This window comes from Salvia hispanica, chromosome 5, assembly GCF_029641045.1.
Source record: "Salvia hispanica isolate PSC_SH4W2 chromosome 5, Shi_PSC_v1, whole genome shotgun sequence".
Classification (NCBI taxonomy): domain Eukaryota; kingdom Viridiplantae; phylum Streptophyta; class Magnoliopsida; order Lamiales; family Lamiaceae; genus Salvia; species Salvia hispanica.
This window is the reverse complement of record NC_142696.1, coordinates 25550496-25571776: the sequence shown is the minus strand read 5'-3', so window position 1 is coordinate 25571776 and position 21281 is coordinate 25550496. Positions and strand designations below refer to the sequence as shown.

The 21281-nt window shown below is 34.3% G+C and overlaps 2 protein-coding genes and 2 long non-coding RNA genes across 4 annotated transcripts; 1 reads left to right on the top strand and 3 right to left on the bottom strand.

Annotated features, from left to right (window-relative positions):
• Positions 1–237: 237 nt before the first annotated feature.
• Positions 238–3458, bottom strand: LOC148926536 (uncharacterized). Its single transcript, XM_089059159.1, has 3 exons — positions 2991–3458; positions 553–666; positions 238–252 (listed from the first exon to the last, which is right to left on the bottom strand). Exons 1-3 carry the CDS (start codon positions 3456–3458, stop codon positions 238–240), a joined length of 597 nt encoding a protein of 198 aa, XP_088915285.1.
• Positions 3459–8586: 5128 nt separating this feature from the next.
• Positions 8587–9660, bottom strand: LOC148926535 (uncharacterized). The gene is made up of 2 exons (XR_016130255.1): positions 9119–9660; positions 8587–9086 (listed from the first exon to the last, which is right to left on the bottom strand). It is a non-coding gene; the product is annotated as an uncharacterized LOC148926535 (long non-coding RNA).
• Positions 9661–12251: 2591 nt separating this feature from the next.
• Positions 12252–17148, top strand: LOC148926534 ((+)-menthofuran synthase-like). The gene is made up of 4 exons (XM_089058082.1): positions 12252–12629; positions 15017–15514; positions 15651–16219; positions 17088–17148. Exons 1-4 carry the CDS (start codon positions 12252–12254, stop codon positions 17146–17148), a joined length of 1506 nt encoding a protein of 501 aa, XP_088914208.1.
• A 1116-nt stretch (positions 17149–18264) lies between these two features.
• Positions 18265–21168, bottom strand: LOC125192135 (uncharacterized). Its single transcript, XR_016130475.1, has 5 exons — positions 20484–21168; positions 19948–20131; positions 19726–19867; positions 19222–19271; positions 18265–18641 (listed from the first exon to the last, which is right to left on the bottom strand). It is a non-coding gene; the product is annotated as an uncharacterized LOC125192135 (long non-coding RNA).
• Positions 21169–21281: the final 113 nt, after the last annotated feature.

Below are 21281 nucleotides of genomic sequence, written 5' to 3'. Positions count from 1 at the left end.
TAATAAAATGATACTTTGGGCTTATAAAATGATAAAATGATACTTGCAGTAGATAAAATGATACTTTGGGCTTATAAAATGACATTTTGGCTTATAACATCATTCTTTTGTTTATAAACTGATAAAATGATACTTTAACCTGAAAAAATGATACTTGGAGCAGATAAAATGATAAAATGATACTTCTGACTGATAAAATGACATACTTGCAGCAGATAAAATGATAATTTTAGGTGATTATATTCGAAACCACTATTACAAAACGCTATTATCAAGTCATATAAGTTAGTATACAAGGGGTTCAAATTCTCTGATCATCTTTTCAATATCAATTTCTCCTTTTTTGCTGTCCTTCTCAAACTTCTTCTTTATCATTGTAAGTGTCTCAAAAGCCTTCTTGTTAGTATCTCCAATAAGCAATGCTTCAGTATATCTGGCATGGAGTTTTATGAAAGACTCTGTTCCCTTCTTCGTTAAACCTGAATTCCAGTTACGAACAGGACCACCCATGTAAGTCTCCAAATGGCGCATCACATAAATTCCACAGTCAACTTTATTTGTATCGTTCTGCCATGGCATATTCATGTATCTAGTTTTTGACAGTTTGACAGTTCTTCCCATTGATGGATTGACTCCATTTCCAAGATAAGTTCGGAAGAAATTTCTCTATTCAAATAACACAAAACATACATGAGGTTGATTAAAAATTATATTATGTTCCATACTGAATTATATTCAATGCATTTTAACTAATAAATATTGAATGCATTTAACTAAACATACCAGAGTACTTGGTGCATCTTCATATTTCTTCTCAAGTAAATCTTCACTAACCAGAGAATTGTCAATCACATCCATCATTTGCATTTTGAGATTGAAGCAGATGATATAATAATGTTCATACGCCCAGATTGGAAAGAATATCTAATTTTCAAAACATTATATATAAATGTCATTTTCAAAAATATAGGTATGTTGTTCTGTAAGGGATGTGATCATATCATAACGCATATTTATGATGATACCCTAATAACCCTCATTTTATGGAAGAAAAGTATCATTTTATAGAACAGAATATCATTTTATGGACGAAAAATATCATTTTATCATGTATAAATATCATTTTTAGTAAAAATGATACTTTTGACCCATAAAATGATAGGGTTATTAGCTTATCACATAAATATGGGTTATCATTATAACGCACCCCTGTTCTGTAATGTATATCTAATTATTACTTACCAGGTCATAATTTTCCCATTTGAAATTTTCAATCTTTGACACAAATTCATTCAAGTTTGAGCAAAATCTTTCTCGACTCTCTGCTTCAGTCCAACCAGATCTCCTTGCAGTAATGTTGTAAATCTGTCATGTTTACATTTTTGTAAATATATTTTAACTTTTAATGTAATACTATTATTTATTTAATCGTTTACTGTACCGTAGGTGTGGTGTTGATGAAAAGACGACTCGGTGATGCCTTTGATTTGAATTTTTCATTGTGGTTGAGGAACACAACTCATGCATCTATGATGTTGATCCTGACGTATGTACGTGGAGCAAGGCTGTGGAAGTCAATCTTGAACAATGTGATCTTGTCGTTCTCATAAACTACCTCATAACTGATTTCAAATTCATATTTAATGTAGTTAAAAGAACTGAATAAGAATATAATTATGTAATTCAAAACTTACTGTTCACTTTCTTCATCTGCCATCAACCGGTACATTATTTCTCTCTCTTCTTTATTTAGCTTTCCTTTCAGATTTACTGCTCTGACATTGTAGGGAGAGCACATTGCTTCAACAATTTTCTTTGTTGTTCCGACCACTTTCTCCTTTTCCATTGGAGGATCTTGAGAAACCATCTTCTTCCCTTTGTCCTTATTCAAATTTTCTTCTCTTTGTTTTAAAACTTCATCATCTTCTTGAGAAACCACTTTCTCCTTATTCAAATTTTCTTCTCTCTGTTTTAAAACTTTATCATCTTTGTGGATATCCTCCATGACAGTGGTTATTATGGTATCAACTCTGTCATGCTTTCATTAAAAAAAAATATAAATTGTTATTGACAGAAGGTATACTATTTTATCCACAGGAACTATCACATTATCAGCCAAAAATCTAAAACTATCATTATGAAACAAAAGTATCATTTTATTCACAGAACCTATCATTTTATTCCCCGAAACTATCATTTTATCATTTTATCATGCAAAAGTATCATTTTATCCGCTTAAACTATCATTTTATGATGCAAAAGTATCAGTTTTCAAATAAAAGTATCAGTTCTGGGATGATGCTATTTCAAGATGAAATTATCATATGTTTGGAGATGTAATTTCATTTGATTCAACATACAACACTAACAGGTATATTACTTTTGTTGCTAATATACATAAAATGATACTTTTTGCTGATTAAATTATATTTCAGTTGATAAAATGATACTTTTTGCTGATAAAATGATAGTCATAGCTGATAAAATGATACTTTTTATGTTATAAAATGATACTTCTGAATTATATAATGACAAAATGATACTTCTTACTAATAAAATGACACTTTTGGCTGATAAAATGATAGTTATAGCTGATAAAATGATACTTTTCTATATGCATGAAAATATAATTCATTTTTATGTTATAAAATGGTACTTCTGAATTATATAATGACAAAATGATACATGCAGTAGATAAAATGATACTTTTGGCTGATAAAATGATACTCATAGCTGATAAAATAATACTCATAGCCAAAAATCTAAAACTATCATTATGAAACAAAACTATCATTTTATTCCCCGAAACTATCATTTTATCATTTTATCATGCAAAAGTATCATTTTATCCGCTTAAACTATCATTTTATGATGCAAAAGTATCAGTTTTCAAATAAAACAGAACCACCAAAAAACATCATCAAACCTATATCATTTTAACCATATAAACAATCATTTTATGTACTTAAACTATCATTTTTAAAAGTTACCTCATATTCTTCATTCTGAACTTCTTTCCCTGAAACTTTTTCCTCTTCTTTTCCAGCTGCTTTATTAGCCATTTCCTTTTCGCTTTCATTCTGTTTCTCTTGCTCGTTTTCCACCTCATCATCTTTTTCCTTCTCTACATCCTTTTCCCGATTAAATTCTTGATTCTCATTAGGACTGTCGTCACATTCAGGTATCAGAGTGAAGGTAGGGAACTCATTCCTATTTTTCAATATATATGTCCTCTCAGCAGCTTTAGTTAACTCAATCATGATATCAATCCATTCAGGATCATCAGTTTCATCATTGTTTATAGCCTGTGTCATTGTATTCTGACTTTCTATAACATGCTGCACACCTTCCTCTCTCAATCCCACTGCATTTCTTGTTGTATCACAGATTATCTTAAAGCTATTTAGATTCCTGAGTTTTTCCGGCGCTGCTTCAAGGACATCAACAATCTTCTCCATTGACGCTTTAACATTTTTGGCAGCTTCCTTCCATTCATGTAAGAAATTCTCCCATTCATTGGTTGTCCCCACTTCATCATGATCATGATGATCATTTGTCTTCAAAACTTCTACATCTTGAGATTCTTCTTCTTCGTCATCTTCATCATTTTCTTCATGTGGCTGCTTTTTATATCTGTCATACATATGACCCATACCAAATGTTGAATTCTCCATTTCTGCTCTTTGTCTTTCTTTCAACAGTTCGGCAGTCCATCCTTTCACTGTTGGATAACATCTTGGCACCATTTTTTTTTCAAAAAGAATCCTGTCCACGTAACAAGCCTACATTAAACAAAAACTAAATATTAGTTTTTCTGTAAATAGATTCATAGACAATGGAAAACAAATATATTCTTACCACTACAAAGATAACTGGCCCGGTAAATATCTTTGCTGTGTTTTTTTTCCACCTCTTTTGTGTTTCATGCAATCTAGATATGACATAGCCACACCAATTGTATTCTTTGATCTTCTCAACATCAACTATGTAATCTAAAATTTTTGGCCTCAAATTTCCATCGGCAGGAGTGTTAATCAAGGCATACTCCATGAGAACCATAAAAGTCCATTTAAACAACTCACCACCTTCTTTGTCTCTCTCCATCTGCTCTACAACATACTTTGGCACCATTTTTTTCTCTCCACCTTTACAGAATTTAGCAATTTCAGTTTTGATGTGGGTATTTTTCTGAAATTTGCTCTTATTGATAGGTAAAGATCCAATCGGAAACCCAAGAGTTATGTGAACATCTTCATCGTCTAAAAACAGTGATTCCCCACTGTTCAACTCAATTGATGAACTTTTACGGTTAAAGTTGTAGATCAGATAATACGCTAATGCTCTTGGGAAACTTCTTATATTGAAGTTTAGGAGTGCGCCAAACCCAATCTCTAACAGCTCTTCTTTGATTCTCGTTTAGAGATTCAAGCATGTCAACGAAGAAGTCAGTATTCCTTCTTCCTGCCAAAGTTGCTATCTTAATGACTGTAATATCTTCAACAACTTTTTTCTTGCCCTTCTTTGATGTTGTCTTACCATCAGTTGCATCATCATTCTTTCTTTTCTTCTTATTTCTTATATGTTCTACTTCTTCTGCTAATGTTCTATGTTCATAATCATCATCATCACGAATGTTCTTTCCTAATAAACAAAAGATTTTAGTGTGTTAAACAGTTTATGTCATTATATAAAGTCAAAGTATCATTTTATCCCATGAAACTATCATTTTATCATGGGCAATTATCATTTTATCTTCTGAAACTATCATTTTCTAAATTTCAAAAAAGCAGAGAGAGCATAACTTGTCACTTAAGTAGAACAAAACACTATTCACAAAGTATTATTTTATCATTTTCAGAAACTATCATTTTATGCACCCAAAGTATCATTTTATCAAGCAAAAGGCACAATTTCTACATTTAAACAGATCAACCAAACACATAGCAACACACACACATACAAAAACACAGAGACACGCACAACAACACACACACAAACACAGCAGCAGTAGCATCAGGACACACACACAAACAAACATAAAGTATCATTTTATCCCATGAAACTATCATTTTATAATGTAAACTATCATTTTATCCCATGAAACTATCATTTTATCCCATATCCCATGAAACTATCATTTTATAATCTGAAACTATCATTTTATCAAGGGCAATTATCATTTTATCTTCTGAAACTATCATTTTCTAAATTTCAATAAGTTCAAAAAAGTAGAGAGGGCATAACTTGTCACTTAAGTAGAACAAAACACTATCCACAAAGTATCATTTTATCATTTTCAGAAACTATCATTTTATGCACCCAAAGTATCATTTTATCAAGCAAAGGCACAATTTCTACATTTAAACAGATCAACCAAACACATAGCAACACACACACACATACAAAAACACAGAGACACACACAACAACACACACACAAACACAGCAGCATTAGCATCAGGACACACACACAAACAAACATAAAGTATCATTTTATCCCATGAAACTATCATTTTATAATGTAAACTATCATTTTATCCCATGAAACTATCATTTTATAATTTGAAACTATCATTTTATCAAGGGCAATTATCATTTTATCTTCTGAAACTATCATTTTCTAAATTTCAATAAGTTCAAAAAAGTAGAGAGGGCATAACTTGTCACTTAAGTAGAACAAAACACTATCCACAAAGTATCATTTTATCATTTTCAGAAACTATCATTTTATGCACCCAAAGTATCATTTTATCAAGCAAAGGCACAATTTCTACATTTAAACAGATCAACCAAACACATAGCAACACACACACACATACAAAAACACAGAGACACACACAACAACACACACACAAACACAGCAGCATTAGCATCAGGACACACACACAAACAAACATAAAGTATCATTTTATCCCATGAAACTATCATTTTATAATGTAAACTATCATTTTATCCCATGAAACTATCATTTTATCCCATATCCCATGAAACTATCATTTTATAATCTGAAACTATCATTTTCTGAATTTCAATGAGTTCAAAAAAGCAGAGAGGGCATAACTTGTCACTTAAGTAAAACAAAACACTATTCACAAAGTATCATTTTATCAAGCAAAATCACAATTTCTACATTTAAACAGATCAACCAAACACATAGCAACACACACACAGCAAAAACACACGTAAACAAAGCAAAACACACACACAAACACAGAAAAACATACACCAGCAGCATACACGGTAAAATGTAAATCTAAATATGCATGAACGATATTGTATAAATGTAAGAAATATCTACACTAAAAAACTACAGAAACTAAAAAAAATCGAGAAAATCTTCAGCAAAATGATAAATCGAGCAAAATCAAAAGTGAAATAAGTAATAAACTTCATCCAACCTTTCTTCGGTGAAGCTTCAGTGTTTTCCTTCGACATATTCCAGAATTGTGATGATTTTTCCTTCGATTCGTAGGGTTTGAAACGGGATTCGGAGGGTTTGATTGTGGGAGATATTGATGGAGGGTTTGAGTTGTGAGAAATCGAATGTTAACGTCTGAGTCAAGTTTCTTCTTTCCCACCAAATTTTAAAATGAAATGACAATTTTGCCCTTAATATATCCGAAAATGATAGTTTTATTTGATAAAATGATAGTTTTTGTTAGATTAAATCTAGACCATATATTTTAAAAATGTGTGGTGGAGATTTAGTTATAGGGTTATCACACAAATTGGGGTTATCATTATAATGCACCCCTATATATATATATATATATATATATATATATATATATATATATATATATATATATACTGATTTATATAATAAAATAATATACACACTGTCTCTTTTAACAATTATCGTAAATCAAAACTATCCATATATTCGACTATATTGAGTCGTCATAACAATAAATATATTCTCTATGACACACTTAATATCTCGGCAGTAAAAATGACAATTTAATATGCAATGATAATATAATATGATAATATGCAAAATAATGCATATGTCGGGTTAGGGATGTCACAATTCTTCTCCTCTTTAAGAATTTTGTCCTCAAAATTTATCTCTCTATGTTAACTCAGTTACTGAAATTGCTAACCAGTACACAGTTGTGGATAATTCTTCTCATCTTTTCTTCACAATTGTTTCATCTGGCGGTCCACTATATTGACAGATTCTTCTATATAACTTTCTTTTGTACATCAGTATTTTTTAGAACATGCGAAGGATTAGATCGATAAAGCCGAATCCTACTGACGTAGAAAATATTATGAATTTGTGCTAACTCTGGAGGTAATGTTAACCTTTTTGCTTGAATCGCATAACTCCTTTCTGAGATGAAACTCACAAAAAGACCATATCAAGACTGAGATAGTAAATCGCGGATCTCTGTCAATATATAAGTTACTAGAATACCATATAAGCGTTCCTGCAGATAATGATGCCAAATCTTCAAAGCAAAAAAATGTCGCAGTGTATAATCTTCTTCAAAAATAATATTGGTGCTCTCCAAAGTAAAACATTGAGTCATACATATCTCTTGTCGGACAACTCTTGTAACTGTTTCTTAAACTCTTGAAACTCTAATGAAGACGGTTGATAAGTAGAAATAAAAATAAATGCAGTGTTCAATAGAGAATATGTCTCCTGATAAGGTGAAAATCCAAATAAATCTGCACTTCCAATAAATCAAAAAGCCGATCTAGATAATATAAGAAAACCTGGAACAATATATTGATTACCGTAGAATTTCACTCGATCATGTCTCGATGATTATATTACCATTTCTTTTACTTGACAAGCTACCTTGGTTCGATGAAGTGAAAACCAATCTATACCCATAATAATATAAAAACTTGTGTATGAACAAGAGAATCAATATCCGCTGGCAGCTTAATTGAATTAACTCGCAACACATTCTCTAGAAAACCGTATATATTGAAATAATACCAGCTCATAATCAACAAACATAGTTCCTTGATTAAAGACAAAACATTCTTTGCTTCTTATCACAATACACTTCTTTGCATATATTTAGCATTGAGTTCTCTGGAAAAATAGTCTGAACTGAATACAAGAATACCAGAGGTTGTATCATAGCTTGTGGACTGTTTCCCACCAAGAGTAAGTATTGCTTCAAAGAAGAGATACCCTATAATCAAAACTTTCTTCTGACATACAACTCATATGATTGAACACCAGATCTATCACTTTTAACTATATCCCAACCTCAGTCAGATTAGTCCCATAAAATCGACAACTTCTACTTTTCTGAGCTCTTTAAAATTTCTACCTCTTTACCTCATCATTGGTCCATGTACCAAAAATCACAACATGATGCAACATGTATATGAGATGTTTCTCCAATTAATTGACGATGCAGGGCGGCTGACCCTTCTCTCCTCGGTGACACATGTTCATGATAATTGAAATGCAAATTAACTTCTAACCGAAATGAATCATACAATATTCATAAATGCCATGTCCCAGCGGGATTCTATCCCCGCTCCGATACCACCTAAACTGTCACACCCCAACCCCTATGACTTATACACTTACTATAAATAAATTAAAAATTTAGAATAAACAATCCACACGTATTATATAATTTCAAAAACCAACATTTATCAAGTACATATTTCAAAACATTCTGACAATAGTGGGACCCTCTCACCACTCTATATACTATACATTTATCTACATGCAAAAATGATGAGGAAGATAAGTTGCCAAAATGCGTCAGCCGCCGACCCTTATAATAACTGTAACTCACATCAACCCACGAATCATTGATATCTTATTCCTGAAAAATATTAGTGGTTTATATGAGCCACAACTCAGTGTATATAAACCTTACCTTTAATTCCATATACAAATATCAAATACATTCATTCACCAACATATATCACCGGAAACAATAAATATCATAAACAATTTAACATTCATATGCATATGCCTCTTCATTCTTTTTATTATTCTGTGACACATCAAGCCTGGTATCTGCCCGGGATTTCCATTATATACGACCCGAAGGTCCCTTTTAATTATTTGACCTTTCCACGAAGGCCCCTCTTTGATTTGACCTTTCCACGAAGACCCCTCTTTGAATTTTGACCTTTCCACGAAGGCCCCTCTTTGCACATTTTCTTTGACCCGTAGGTCCATTATCATTGAATATGTGACCCGTAGAACCCAGGGCAAGACTGTCACGTATCCTCTTTAATCTCATGATTCAAATGACTCCAATACGATACATCAAACATATTTATTGCACCAATTACATATCCATATATTCCATCAATTGACTCCAATACTATAGATAAATATATCTAATTGCACAAATCACATATCCACATAATTTACAACATCAATATCAATTACACATAACCATTTCAAGCTCACATCATATAATTCAAATATTCACTCTAATTTAACACGTAACAATCAATCATATAAAATACTACATCTGTCCCTGAAAATTTGATACATATTACCATTTCGGTCCGTCCCTGAAAATTTAATACACTTCACTTTTACCATTTTTGGTAGTGGACCCCATATTCCACTAACTCATTCCTACTCACATTTTATTATAAAACTAATACTTTAAAAGTAGGATCCACATCCCACCAACTTTTTCAACTCACTTTCCATTACATTTCTTAAAACCCGTGTTGGGTCAAAGTGTAACAAATTTTGGAGGACGGAGGTAGTATGTAAAATTAAAAGTGATTTATACACACCTGATTATAACAAAATGACAACGAATAATCAAACACCCAAATTCCCTTTCTTTATCCACAACTTTGTATAGCCGGAGAGGTCAGACACTATTTTTTTCATTCTTTCTTCTCTGCCTCTTTTTCTCCGAGAGATCCTTATATTATATAGTACAATATACATATAACCGACTTAATGGAATGATTTACATGAAAATAGCAAACAATGTGTACACCTCATTAATATGTGATGACACGTATAGATACGTTGAAAAATCAACATAGAAATTGGGTGACTAACCTATTTCTCATAAATACACATGTATACCCTGCTGTAAATATATGAGCATATATTTTATTAAATTAAGTTAATTCTATCACACTACTTATATTTGTATGCATACATGCACATACGTAAATAAGCTACTACTATTTCATACCTATTCAAGATAATACTACCTCCGTCCCTAGAAATTTGATACAGTTTACTATTTTGGTCCGTCCCTAAAAATTTGATACACTTCACTTTTAGCATTTTTAGTAATGGACCCCATATTCCACTAACTTATTCCTACTCACATTTTATTATAAAACTAATACTTTAAAAGTAGGACCCACATCCCACCAACTTTTTCAACTCACATTCCATTACATTTCTTAAAACCCGTGTCGGGTCAAAGTGTAGCAAATTTTGGGGAACGGAGGTAGTACATTTGATATATATATATATATATATATATATATATATATAGCGATGTATTCAAATCCTTTTCATATTTTTTGTCATTTTTCCTTCTTAATTCTAGCCCCACGATTTTGTCATCTGACGGTTAGATTAATGCCACGTGTCATTTAATAATGCACATTTTCATTCTAATAATGCATAGCGGCTAATAATGCAACATTATAGACTAATAATGCACATTTTCATTTTAATAATGCACAACGGCTAATAATGCAACATTATAGACTAATAATGCATTGATCACAACCATCCAATTCAAGGATCCAAGGGCTGAGATTAAGAAGGAAATAGGACACTTAGGGTGCAAAGGAGCCTAACGCACCCCTATATATATATACTGGTTTATATAATAAAATAATATACACACGTCTCTTTTAACAATTCTCGTAAATCAAAACTATCCATATATTCGACTATATTGAGTCGTCATAACAATAAATATATTCTCTGACACACTTAATATCTCGGCAGTAAAAATGATAATTTAATATGCAATGATAATATAATATGATAATATATAAAATAATGCATGTCGCACGTGTTGTGCATGGGCACTTTAATTATAATTTAGAAATGGCCAAACAAATTAATCATGAAATTTGATTAAATCTAATATATCCCACGACTTTAAAAAAAAAGTTCAATTAATCCTTTACGGATAAAATTTAATTAAATTCTGATTTATCCTACAGCTTTAAAAAATGGTTAATTAATTCTCCACAAGCTTTAATCAACCTTGATGGCGTAATGCGCGCTTGTGGCCAATAAGGCCCGGCCGAAGTGGTAGAGGCGGTTAATGCTATGGACTAATGCAAATGTATCACTTTATTGATTAAGTAATAGAGAAAAAAATGAAATCACTACTTATATGTGATTTGGAAACACTAAATAAATAAAACAAAATAAAATAAAATACAAAAAATTAAAACTAAAGCTAGAAAAATAATAAAGGTTTTTTTATCCTTTAAATGATATTCGATAACCAAATTCTATCATACAATTTGGCGTAGTGATAACTTATTTTCCTCAACCCGTTTCGCAAGCTTAATGTGAGTGAAGTGAGTTAGTGGAATGTGAGACCTACTTACATTTATGGTAAAAATTAAGTGTGACTCTTAATTGGGGATGAACCGAAATGGAAAAGTGTGACTTTTAATCGGGGATGGAGGAGAGTATATTCTATTTTGGTCAAATTCACCCAATACGACCGGTAGAATTTCTGGGCCTACTTTAACATGTAGACATTGGATCCAATAAGCAATCACTTCCATATTTGAGCTGGCTACATATCTAGGTTGGTAGATCATTAGATAGTACCACCGAATTCAGGCCAAAAATATACTCTCAAAATTCGTAAATTTTCCAAATAAACAAAGAAATGACTAAAGCTAGGCAAAGAAATGACTAATAGCTAGGCAAAATAGCTTAATAGTGTCATATAAGTAGTACTCCCTCCGTCCCATTAAAGATGACCCACTTTCCTTTTTGGTTTGTCCCAACCAAGATGACCCATTACTTAAAATGGAAACCCCTTTATCTCTACTTTATCCCCTCTCTCTTACTTTATTCTCTCTATTTAACACACAAAATAAAGTTGCATAAAATCCCGTGCCGCCCAAGAAAGAGGTCATCTTCCTTGGGACGGAGGGAGTACTTAAATGTAGTACCCCTAGTATATTGATCAAGACATCAAATAACTAGTGCTTAACCATTACTGTCATGTCTATAAATTGGAGTCCCTTGAATGAAACAATAGTCCATCATCAAACAAACAGATAGAGAAAATGGCAGCTCTATTACTTCTTTTCTCTTTCATCTTCCTAGTCCTTTTCTTCTTCTTCTTCAAGAAAAGCCCCTCAACAAAGAAGCTACCACCTTCTCCATTAAAGCTTCCGATAATCGGAAATATACACCTAGCCGGAAGCCTTTCCCACCGCTCCTTCCACTCTTTATCCAAGCGCTACGGCGAGGTGATGCTACTCCATTTCGGCAGCAAGTCCGTCGTCGTCGCCTCCTCGACCAATGCAGCCCGGGAGATAATGAAAAACCAAGACAAAATCTTCGCAAGCAGGCCGAGGTTGAGCATCCCCCACAGGCTATTCTACAGCGGCAGAGACGTCGCTTTCGGTGCCTACGGCGACCAATGGCGGCAGAGGCGGAGCATGTGTGTAACAGCCCGCCCTCCTAGGGTACAATAAATGCGGCGGCTGCTACCCAAAACCGACTCCAAAGAAGTAAACATAGGCTAGAGTTTCATTTAAAGAATATTGACCAAAAGAATTGAAAGAAGTATCAGAGTATTAAATGCAACAACTTAACCTAGAAGATTAAAGGAAGAAAGATATCATAAATGGCGATCAAAATATCTTAAGAGCACGGTTCAATATCCAAGACGAAATCACAAGAAAAAGACTAAGGCCTCAAACCGAAGGCAAGATGCAAATATTCCAAGGAGAAATTCTAAAGGGTGTCAAAAATTTAGCGGAAAACGACCAAGAGAAAGTATAGCTATGTATGAAGACACAACTACGCTTGAAGTTCAACATATCCTTTTAAATTCATTAATTTGCTCAACACCCGCCACCACTCGTCGTCATTCAACCTGCACATAAGGAAAACACATGCAGGGCTGAGTATTTTGAAATACTCAGTGAGCTCGTTGCCAAAACATTTTATAAGTTATGCCACACTTACCAAGTGAACTCGAGTTTTAAGCAGTTATAAAAGAATATCACGAGTATCACAAAATATATTTTCCATAGACTGGCCAGTCAAAATAACCTCCCATTTTCTCATCAAATTAACAATCATTCCATGGTGCGACGAAAGTGTGGCCACACTTTTCGCCCACGAGACCGGCCGACTAGCAAGGACGGCTCTCGATCCCATCGTGTACACAGCCTGGTAGGGCTTGCGGCCCATACTCAGACCCGAATTCGTATAAGCAGATCAGATATCACATTAAAACAAACATAGGTATGGCATAACAGTTAAACCACCCTTATATCTCCCAACAACATTTAGATAAAATAAAAGAGAGTTTTTAGAGTAAAGCCCACCTCGATTGCTTAGTTTTCAAGTAGATTTGCTTTTCCGTTATCCGGCTTCGCAACCAAAGTTTCACCTTTTAATCACATAGGCACATATCACAAATTAGGTTCAATACTACTCTTACTCATGCATGTCTCATTACTTTTCCCCCTTCCCAACGATTTATCTTATCATTACTAATTAACCAAGATCATGCTTATCACACCATATTACTTAACTATCAAACACACACTACACAACACATCAACACACACACACGGCACACACACACTCACGCCACACACACACTCGGCACACACACATACACACGTTTCCACATCCCTTTTCATCCCTCTTTCACTCAACTAAGATGCATGAGGGTTCAAGAAGACCGATTAATCGGTTGGAAGAAGAAAAGAAGAGGTAGAAGAAGAACAAACATAACTCTTAAACAAAAATACCTCTTTAGCGAAAAATAATCGGTAGAAAACAAGTATTAACCTTGATTCTTCAAAGTTCTTGGTTTAAACTTCAATTTCTTCTCAAAGGATGAAGGATTAATGGAGTAATGTAGAAGAAAAATTGAGAGAGTGAATGTGAGTGAGGGGGCCGAAAATTTGGGGTCTAGGGTTGGGGTGTTCTCTTATTTATAGTGCTCAACAAGATCTTTAGGTAATTAGGATAGAATATTTGGTAAGATCTCATTCTCCCAATTAAATAAATAAATAAAATAATATTGTGAAGTAGGGGAGAAGAATTAACAAAAATAGAAGATGGCAATATCTCCTAATTTTCGAAAATTAGGCTAGGTAATTAGCCATGGTTTTGTTTTTGGTATATTTTCCAAGTAGAATAAAATATCATGGAGCAAAATAAAAATAAGGAAAATCCTCCATGAAGCAAGACAAGGGGCGATTTCTATGCCTTTTAAATAAGGCATGGATTTCTTGAATATTAATTAAAATAAAGTAAGGCAAGATCTCTTGAAGTATGGAAAGATTTGGTAGAATAATTAAATTCTAGGTATGGAAGGAAATCAAGTAAGGAATCAAATAAAATAAAACAATTCCTTCCTTCCCAAATATAGTGATTTTCGAAAATCACTAGAAAAACAAGGGGCTCGATTTTTACATCTCTAAGCAAGGAAATAATTGGCTTTTGGAATTTAATTTGGATAAATATCCCAAGGATTAAATAAATTCCGGAGAAATAGAAATTCTTTCTCCAAGGGGTCTAGGGTTCGAAAATTACAAGAATTAGGGTGATAAGTATTTATGGAAATTTTCTCTAATATTCTCACTCACCCATAAACAATTAAATTGCCACATAGTCTCATAACTTAATATATCACATGCCACATCATTAAATTAAATAGGTTTGACTTTTCAAACTTTCAACACAAACCCTAACTCAAATTGACCATATCAACTCATGAAATAAAAACATTCACGACTCCACGTCATCAAATAAATAAATTCTAGGGCTTTAAAATTAGGGTTCTGGAATCCGGGATGTTACAATGTGCGTGCTACAGATGCTCAGCAACAAGAGGGTTCAGTCCTTTCGCCGCATTCGGGAAGAAGAGACGTCGCTGATGATTGAGAAGATCAAGCGATCTTCACTGGGAGTTGTGAACTTGAGCAAGGTTTTCATGGATCTGTCAAACGACGTCGTCTGCAGGGCGGTGTTAGGGAGGAACTACGGCGGCGAGGATGGAGAGAGGGATTTTAATAAGATATTGGGAAAGTTTATTGAGATGTTGGAGAAATTTGATTTGGGAGACTTTGTGCCATGGTTGGGTTGGATTAACCGTGTGAATGGTGTTGAAGCACAAGTTGAAAATGTTTTTAAATTGATGGATGAATTTGAATTTATGGAGGGTTTGCTTCGAGAATATGGACACAAGAAATCGAGCGATGATGCAGTTCTGAATTTCGCAGACGCATTGCTTGAGTTTCAGAGAGAGAGTAAGGATAGTGCTCCCATTGAGGATGATCTAATTAAAGCTGTAATCCTGGTAAGTATACCTAGTTTTTTTTTTTTTTTTAAATATAGTTTATGATATAAAAAATGTTAATAAATTTGTTTATGTATCAAAATCATACACATGTAAAAAACAAAGTAGATAACTCAAATGTTTGTTGCGGGAACAGGACATGTTTGTTGCGGGAACTGACACGACGTCCACAACTTTAGAGTGGACGATGACTGAACTTATACGAAATCCAAGAACCATGAAGCGACTTCAAAAGGAAGTGAGAGAACTAGCTCGAAACAAGAATGGGATTGATATTGATGAAAATGACTTGGACAGATTGCCATATTTGAAAGCAGTAGCCAAAGAGACTCTAAGGCTACATCCACCTTTGCCATTAGTCCTCCCCCGTGAATCAACTCAAGACACTAATATACTGGGCTATGACATCCCATGTGGCACGCTTGTAATGGTCACTTGTTGGGCCATCGCAAGGGACGCTTCGTTGTGGGAGCATCTTGATGAATTTCATCCTGAAAGATTCTTTGACACGAGTATAGACTATAAAAGTTTGCATTTCGAGATGATTCCCTTTGGAGCTGGTCGAAGAGGTTGCCCGGGAATCACGTTTGGGATGTCTTTATATGAGCATGCTGCACATGCACTATCAAGATTGGTAAACGAATTCGACTTTGGATTGGCTAATGGGGGTGGAAAGGAGGAGTTGGACATGACTGAAACAAGTGTGTTGGATATTTGGATGGACTCTTATTTGGGCTGTGTTATTGTTAAGCCCGGATGTTTTTTATTGGGCTGAGCCCAATGACTTACCTTCTACCACCAGATGCTGCCATGTGCCCTCCCTCTTGTTTCTTGCTTGACAGCCGTTGGATGTAGGGTTGTTGGTGATTAGTGAGAGAAGGCCTGGGCGCCGGTTTCATTATCTCATCTATCATCTCTCTCTCTCTTCGATTTCTTCAGAACATCTCTCTCTACTCTCTCTTCTTCTCCGATGATCTTCCGGCCATCTCTTGGTGATCTTCCATGGTTTGTTGAGTGGTAGATCTGTTGTGAGTGCTGGTGTAAGGCAATCTCTTCGATTGCTTGGTGCTGGAGAAGATCTAGGGTTTGTGAGAACTTGAAGGCCGTGTGTGGAGATTCGTTCGGTGAAACTTGATCTGGTGTGAGGGGTTTCTCGGTGGAGGTATTGGTGGTCAGAGGGTTAACTCTATCCAATCCATTGGTGCTCCCTTGGGTCTAGTTCTGGAAGAATAGATCTGTGTTGTTGTGGCGGGTTCTGAGCCAAGATACTTTGATCTCTGATCTTACTCTTTGTTCATAGTTAGTTTCTTGTGTTTTAGATCCGAGAGGATCTTCCTGTTGTTACTAACTGGTTGATTAAGTGTGCAGGTTATGGAGCTAGCAAGGTTGATAGCTTAGATCGGTTCAAGATCTTGTAATAGCTAGGGTTACTTGTTCCTGTTCTTAATTTGTAATTCTTTGGCTCGTGATTGTAACATCAGCCGCGTGGGTGAGAGTTTGGCTGAACTCTCTTGTACAAGAACAAAGAGGTCTCGGTAATTAGTGAATCTAGACTAATCTGATCCCTACAAAGTGAAATTGTTGTCCATAAGAAATCTCCTCTGCTTGTGGTTACTACTCCACGTGCCACTTAATAGTTTCCATTTAAAAGTTGAACTAAACGTTGGGCATAATTATTAAATAAAGTTCTTCAAAAAAATAAAATTATTACATAAATATACTATGTATAAGAGAGAATTTCTATTAGTCTCCTTAGTTTCTTTACCACAATGCTTGAGATCCAAGCATGTTATGTGTTTTTGGAGACTATGTTTGAATATAAAGATAGGTCCCCAAGATATTCTTGCTTTATTTTCAAGGTATATATCTAGTTGAGTCATAGTATTAGATTTTATGTTTATCTTCTCGAGTTTTCTTTGTTGGTTCTTTCTCGAATCGTACTAAGAGAGTCGAACCGTATAAGGTTTTAGAATTCTTAACATATTCGAGTTCTATAGTACTTTAAATTCATTGACACTACAAAATAAGCGCTCATTTGTGAGCACCGGTTTGCTTGCAAATATGGCTTTTTTGCTCGCAAATGACCTATTTGCTAGCAGTCAGCGAGCACAAATCATGCTAGCTATGAGCCTTGTAGCAAACTTGCGAGTAGTTTTGCGAGCAGAAAATTTTCGAGCAGCAGAGTGTCCAACCATACATCGGCTCCTTTGTGCTCGCAAATTTGCTAGCATCCTTTGTGTGCTCGCAATTTCCAACCCCTACAATTTTGTGAGCACAATGGTGTGCTCGGAAATGTCAGTCCATTTGCAATATTGAATTTTTAATAATTTTATTTTGATTAATTTAATTTTTAATTATTATAATACATAGAGCAACACAATTTCAAAATGACATTATATTAAATAAAATTATTGTTTTACTTTATTTAAATTCATACTAAATACATAAACTATATTGTTCTTTGTTGAAATTGTACATTAGACTCTTCACCTACTCTAGCAACGCCTCCGCTAGCTTGTCCGCCTGTGCACGCACTTTCGCCATTTCTTACTACATAGCCAGCTAAAATAACAGTAGCTGAAGGCAAGTGGGAAGGCAAAAGAGGAGTAAAAAATTGAAAAAGAACCAACAATATAATCAACACAGCATATAAAAGATAGATACTACTAAGTAAATGACATTTTAACTGAATTATATATAAACAAGTAGCAGAGGTCATTGAAACCATAAGATTATGATAACATTCAGAGTTCATTGCAACTACAATATTAGAATAACAGTCATTGTAACTACAAGATTAGAATAGCATTCAGATGTCATTGTAACTACAAGATTAGAGGTCAATATTACATCAAGCATAAATATCACTATTAGGTAGTATGTGAACAAAGTTAGAGGAGATAATCAAGCACAAATATTACTATTAGGTAGTATGTGAACAAAGTTAGAGGAGATAAGGGGATAATATCAGTAGCAAGAAGGAATAGCATTCAAATGTAGGCCTCAGCTAATTTAGCTCTAAGCAAAATATACAAGTGTTTCCATGAACCAAGGATGTTAAAGCATGAATTCTATTTTAAGATTTTTTATGTTACTTGTAGTCTGAAAAACGGCTCTTGTATGCAAGCTGCAAAACAAAAAAAAAAAGATCAAACAATCAGCAACTGTAAAACATGAAAAGCAATTAGTAGTACATGATATGCAATGAATACAAGTAGTCCATTGCAATAAATTAGTATACCAGTTTTATGTAAAGCAAACCCCTACAAAATCTGCAATCAAAAGTGTATCAGATTCATCCTTACAAAATTACCACATTAAATGCATCTTAAATATTCCAGCTTAAATGTCAATTCACTCAAACCAGTATGAAGAAAACAACTACTGGAATTCTAAGCCATCAGTTCACCCATTGATCAAAAGAGAATTACAACGCTTACAAGGCATGAAGTGAACCTCATAACAGTAACCAATATAAAACAAGAGATTCATTCAGGGACTTCCTCCATAAGGATTTAGTTCCAAATATATCTGTTCTAATGTTTTTGTAGTTTTTGACATTATTTTCTTCCTCAACATCTAGTGACAATTCAACATCGAAAAGATATTAACTTTTACAGGTATAAAATATTGATAGATGGTTCAATTTTCATAAGAGAGAGATATGAACTCAATAAGTGCTATCTTATCTAAAGAACACATTATACCTCTTGTCATGTAGTATTCTCATTCACTAACTAGTCTTCTCTCTCCTAGCCTGCAACAAGAATGCAAGAGATAGCATGAGAGAAAATCACCAAAATTATATACTCACCATCTTACTTCAATTATTCAATCATCAATCTAAAAAACTACTCTGTTTACATTTATTAAAGCTTACTGACTACAAACAAGCATGATAAAAATCCACCCTTACCAAAGCAAGATGTATATTGTACTTGCACTGTTCACAGTGCTAGGCACTTGGAATTTTGTATTGTTAAAAAGAATCCCAAACATCTTAGAATTTTGTATTCCTTCTATAATTTTTAGATCAGATTAAAGAAATTCATGACCTTTTTCAAGTGCTAGGCACTTGGACAAAAGGAAACCAAGGATCAAATTCAAATCTATTAAGTGGTGTGATGAAGTAAGTCAAATAATTCACAAGGTTGCTGAGTCAAGTCAAGAACTATTCATTCATCCAGATAATTACGTGGTTACAAGGTTACCTGTGCAGGGAACTCAAAACACTTTTTTATTCTCGACTGCTATTCTCAAAGCTTCGAGCACAACCCTGGAGAAGCCATGGACCAAAATGGTGCAGCCATCAAATATAAAATCTTGACTGAGCATAGCTAGTATCCTCTGCGCCTGTCATGAGAAAGGTTCATTAAATTTTTCAATTCAAGATGATGCTGAAAACGTAAATGACACCTTATATGATATCTCACCAAACTTCTTAGCACGCATGAACCAAAGTCTTCATGATCCAAAGTAGTCCATTAAATCTTTCAATTCAAGTAGTCAGGACTTGGCTGAACCAAAGTCTTCATGATCCAAAGCTGAAGTTCTAGTCACATGACGCATGAAAAGGTCAAAACCAGCCGTCAACGAGATTGAAGTAGTGTCTCATGACTGCATAAAAATGCAGGACTTTGTAAACACTATGTATATGATTCTGATCACTACAAAACGATATATCTAAACTCATCGTTCCAAGTATGCAATCAATTCAAACTAGTCATTTGCTACTTCTTATGATCTAAACAGTTAGATTAACAGTAGATGATGTGAACTTTACAAACTCAGCTACAGAAATTCAAACATAATAGAAACAGAACAATTAACTCAACAAAATTGAGGTAATATACACCTTTTCACATACTCAGACGCTTTTTGAGCTCAAACTCATCTCAAGTGGTACATTGATGCCAATAATTGTTTAATCATCTATCTAATCGATTCAACAGATAAAATATACACATACTTTTAAGAGAATCAGATGCTTTTTTTAGCTCAATTTCAAGCTCCATCATCGCCTTCGCTTGGCTGGACCGAATCACCGAAGCTAAAGCCCTAATCGCCGCCAAATTCGGCTGTTTCCGCCAATTGTTACACTCATCCACCACCGAGAACCTCTTACCCATCCACAACGCCGTGATACGCCGCGCGCATCTGGTAGTACATCGAGACGTTAGCGCTGGGGTTGTCCGTCATGGCGGTGGAAGCAGGGGAGATCTTCACTGAAATCTGTTGTTCCTCAATTTGAGATAACGACAGAGACTGACTGGGGGAGATCGTTGGCAGATCAAGGGAGAGAAGGTGAGAATTGATATAGGCGGTGAATATTACTCAGAATTAGGCACACTTAAGTCTTAGCGCCAGACTGTTTTTTTCGCGGCTCAACGGTTTCGAGCAAATGGTGCTCGCAAGTTTTTGAGCCTTGTATTTGTGCTCACAATATTTCGACCACCTGTAAATGTGCTAGCAAATTCTGAGCAATAGCACTCTCTCTCGCTAGATGGAAGAATACTGATTTACTATATTCGGGAGCACCATTTGCTCGCACATTCTAGCACATGGTGTGCTTGCAAAGATCTTGTCGCAAATGAACATATTTTTTTAGTGATTTGCGAGCATACACCTGTGCTAGCAAAACTTTGGTAGCAAACAGGCACTTCTTTTGTAGTGCGAGAAATAAATTACTAATTTTTATTCCCATTTACAAATCTTAGTTCTCCTTTTTAAAAGTTTCGAAACCCTAGCTACACAATTAGGGTTTCTG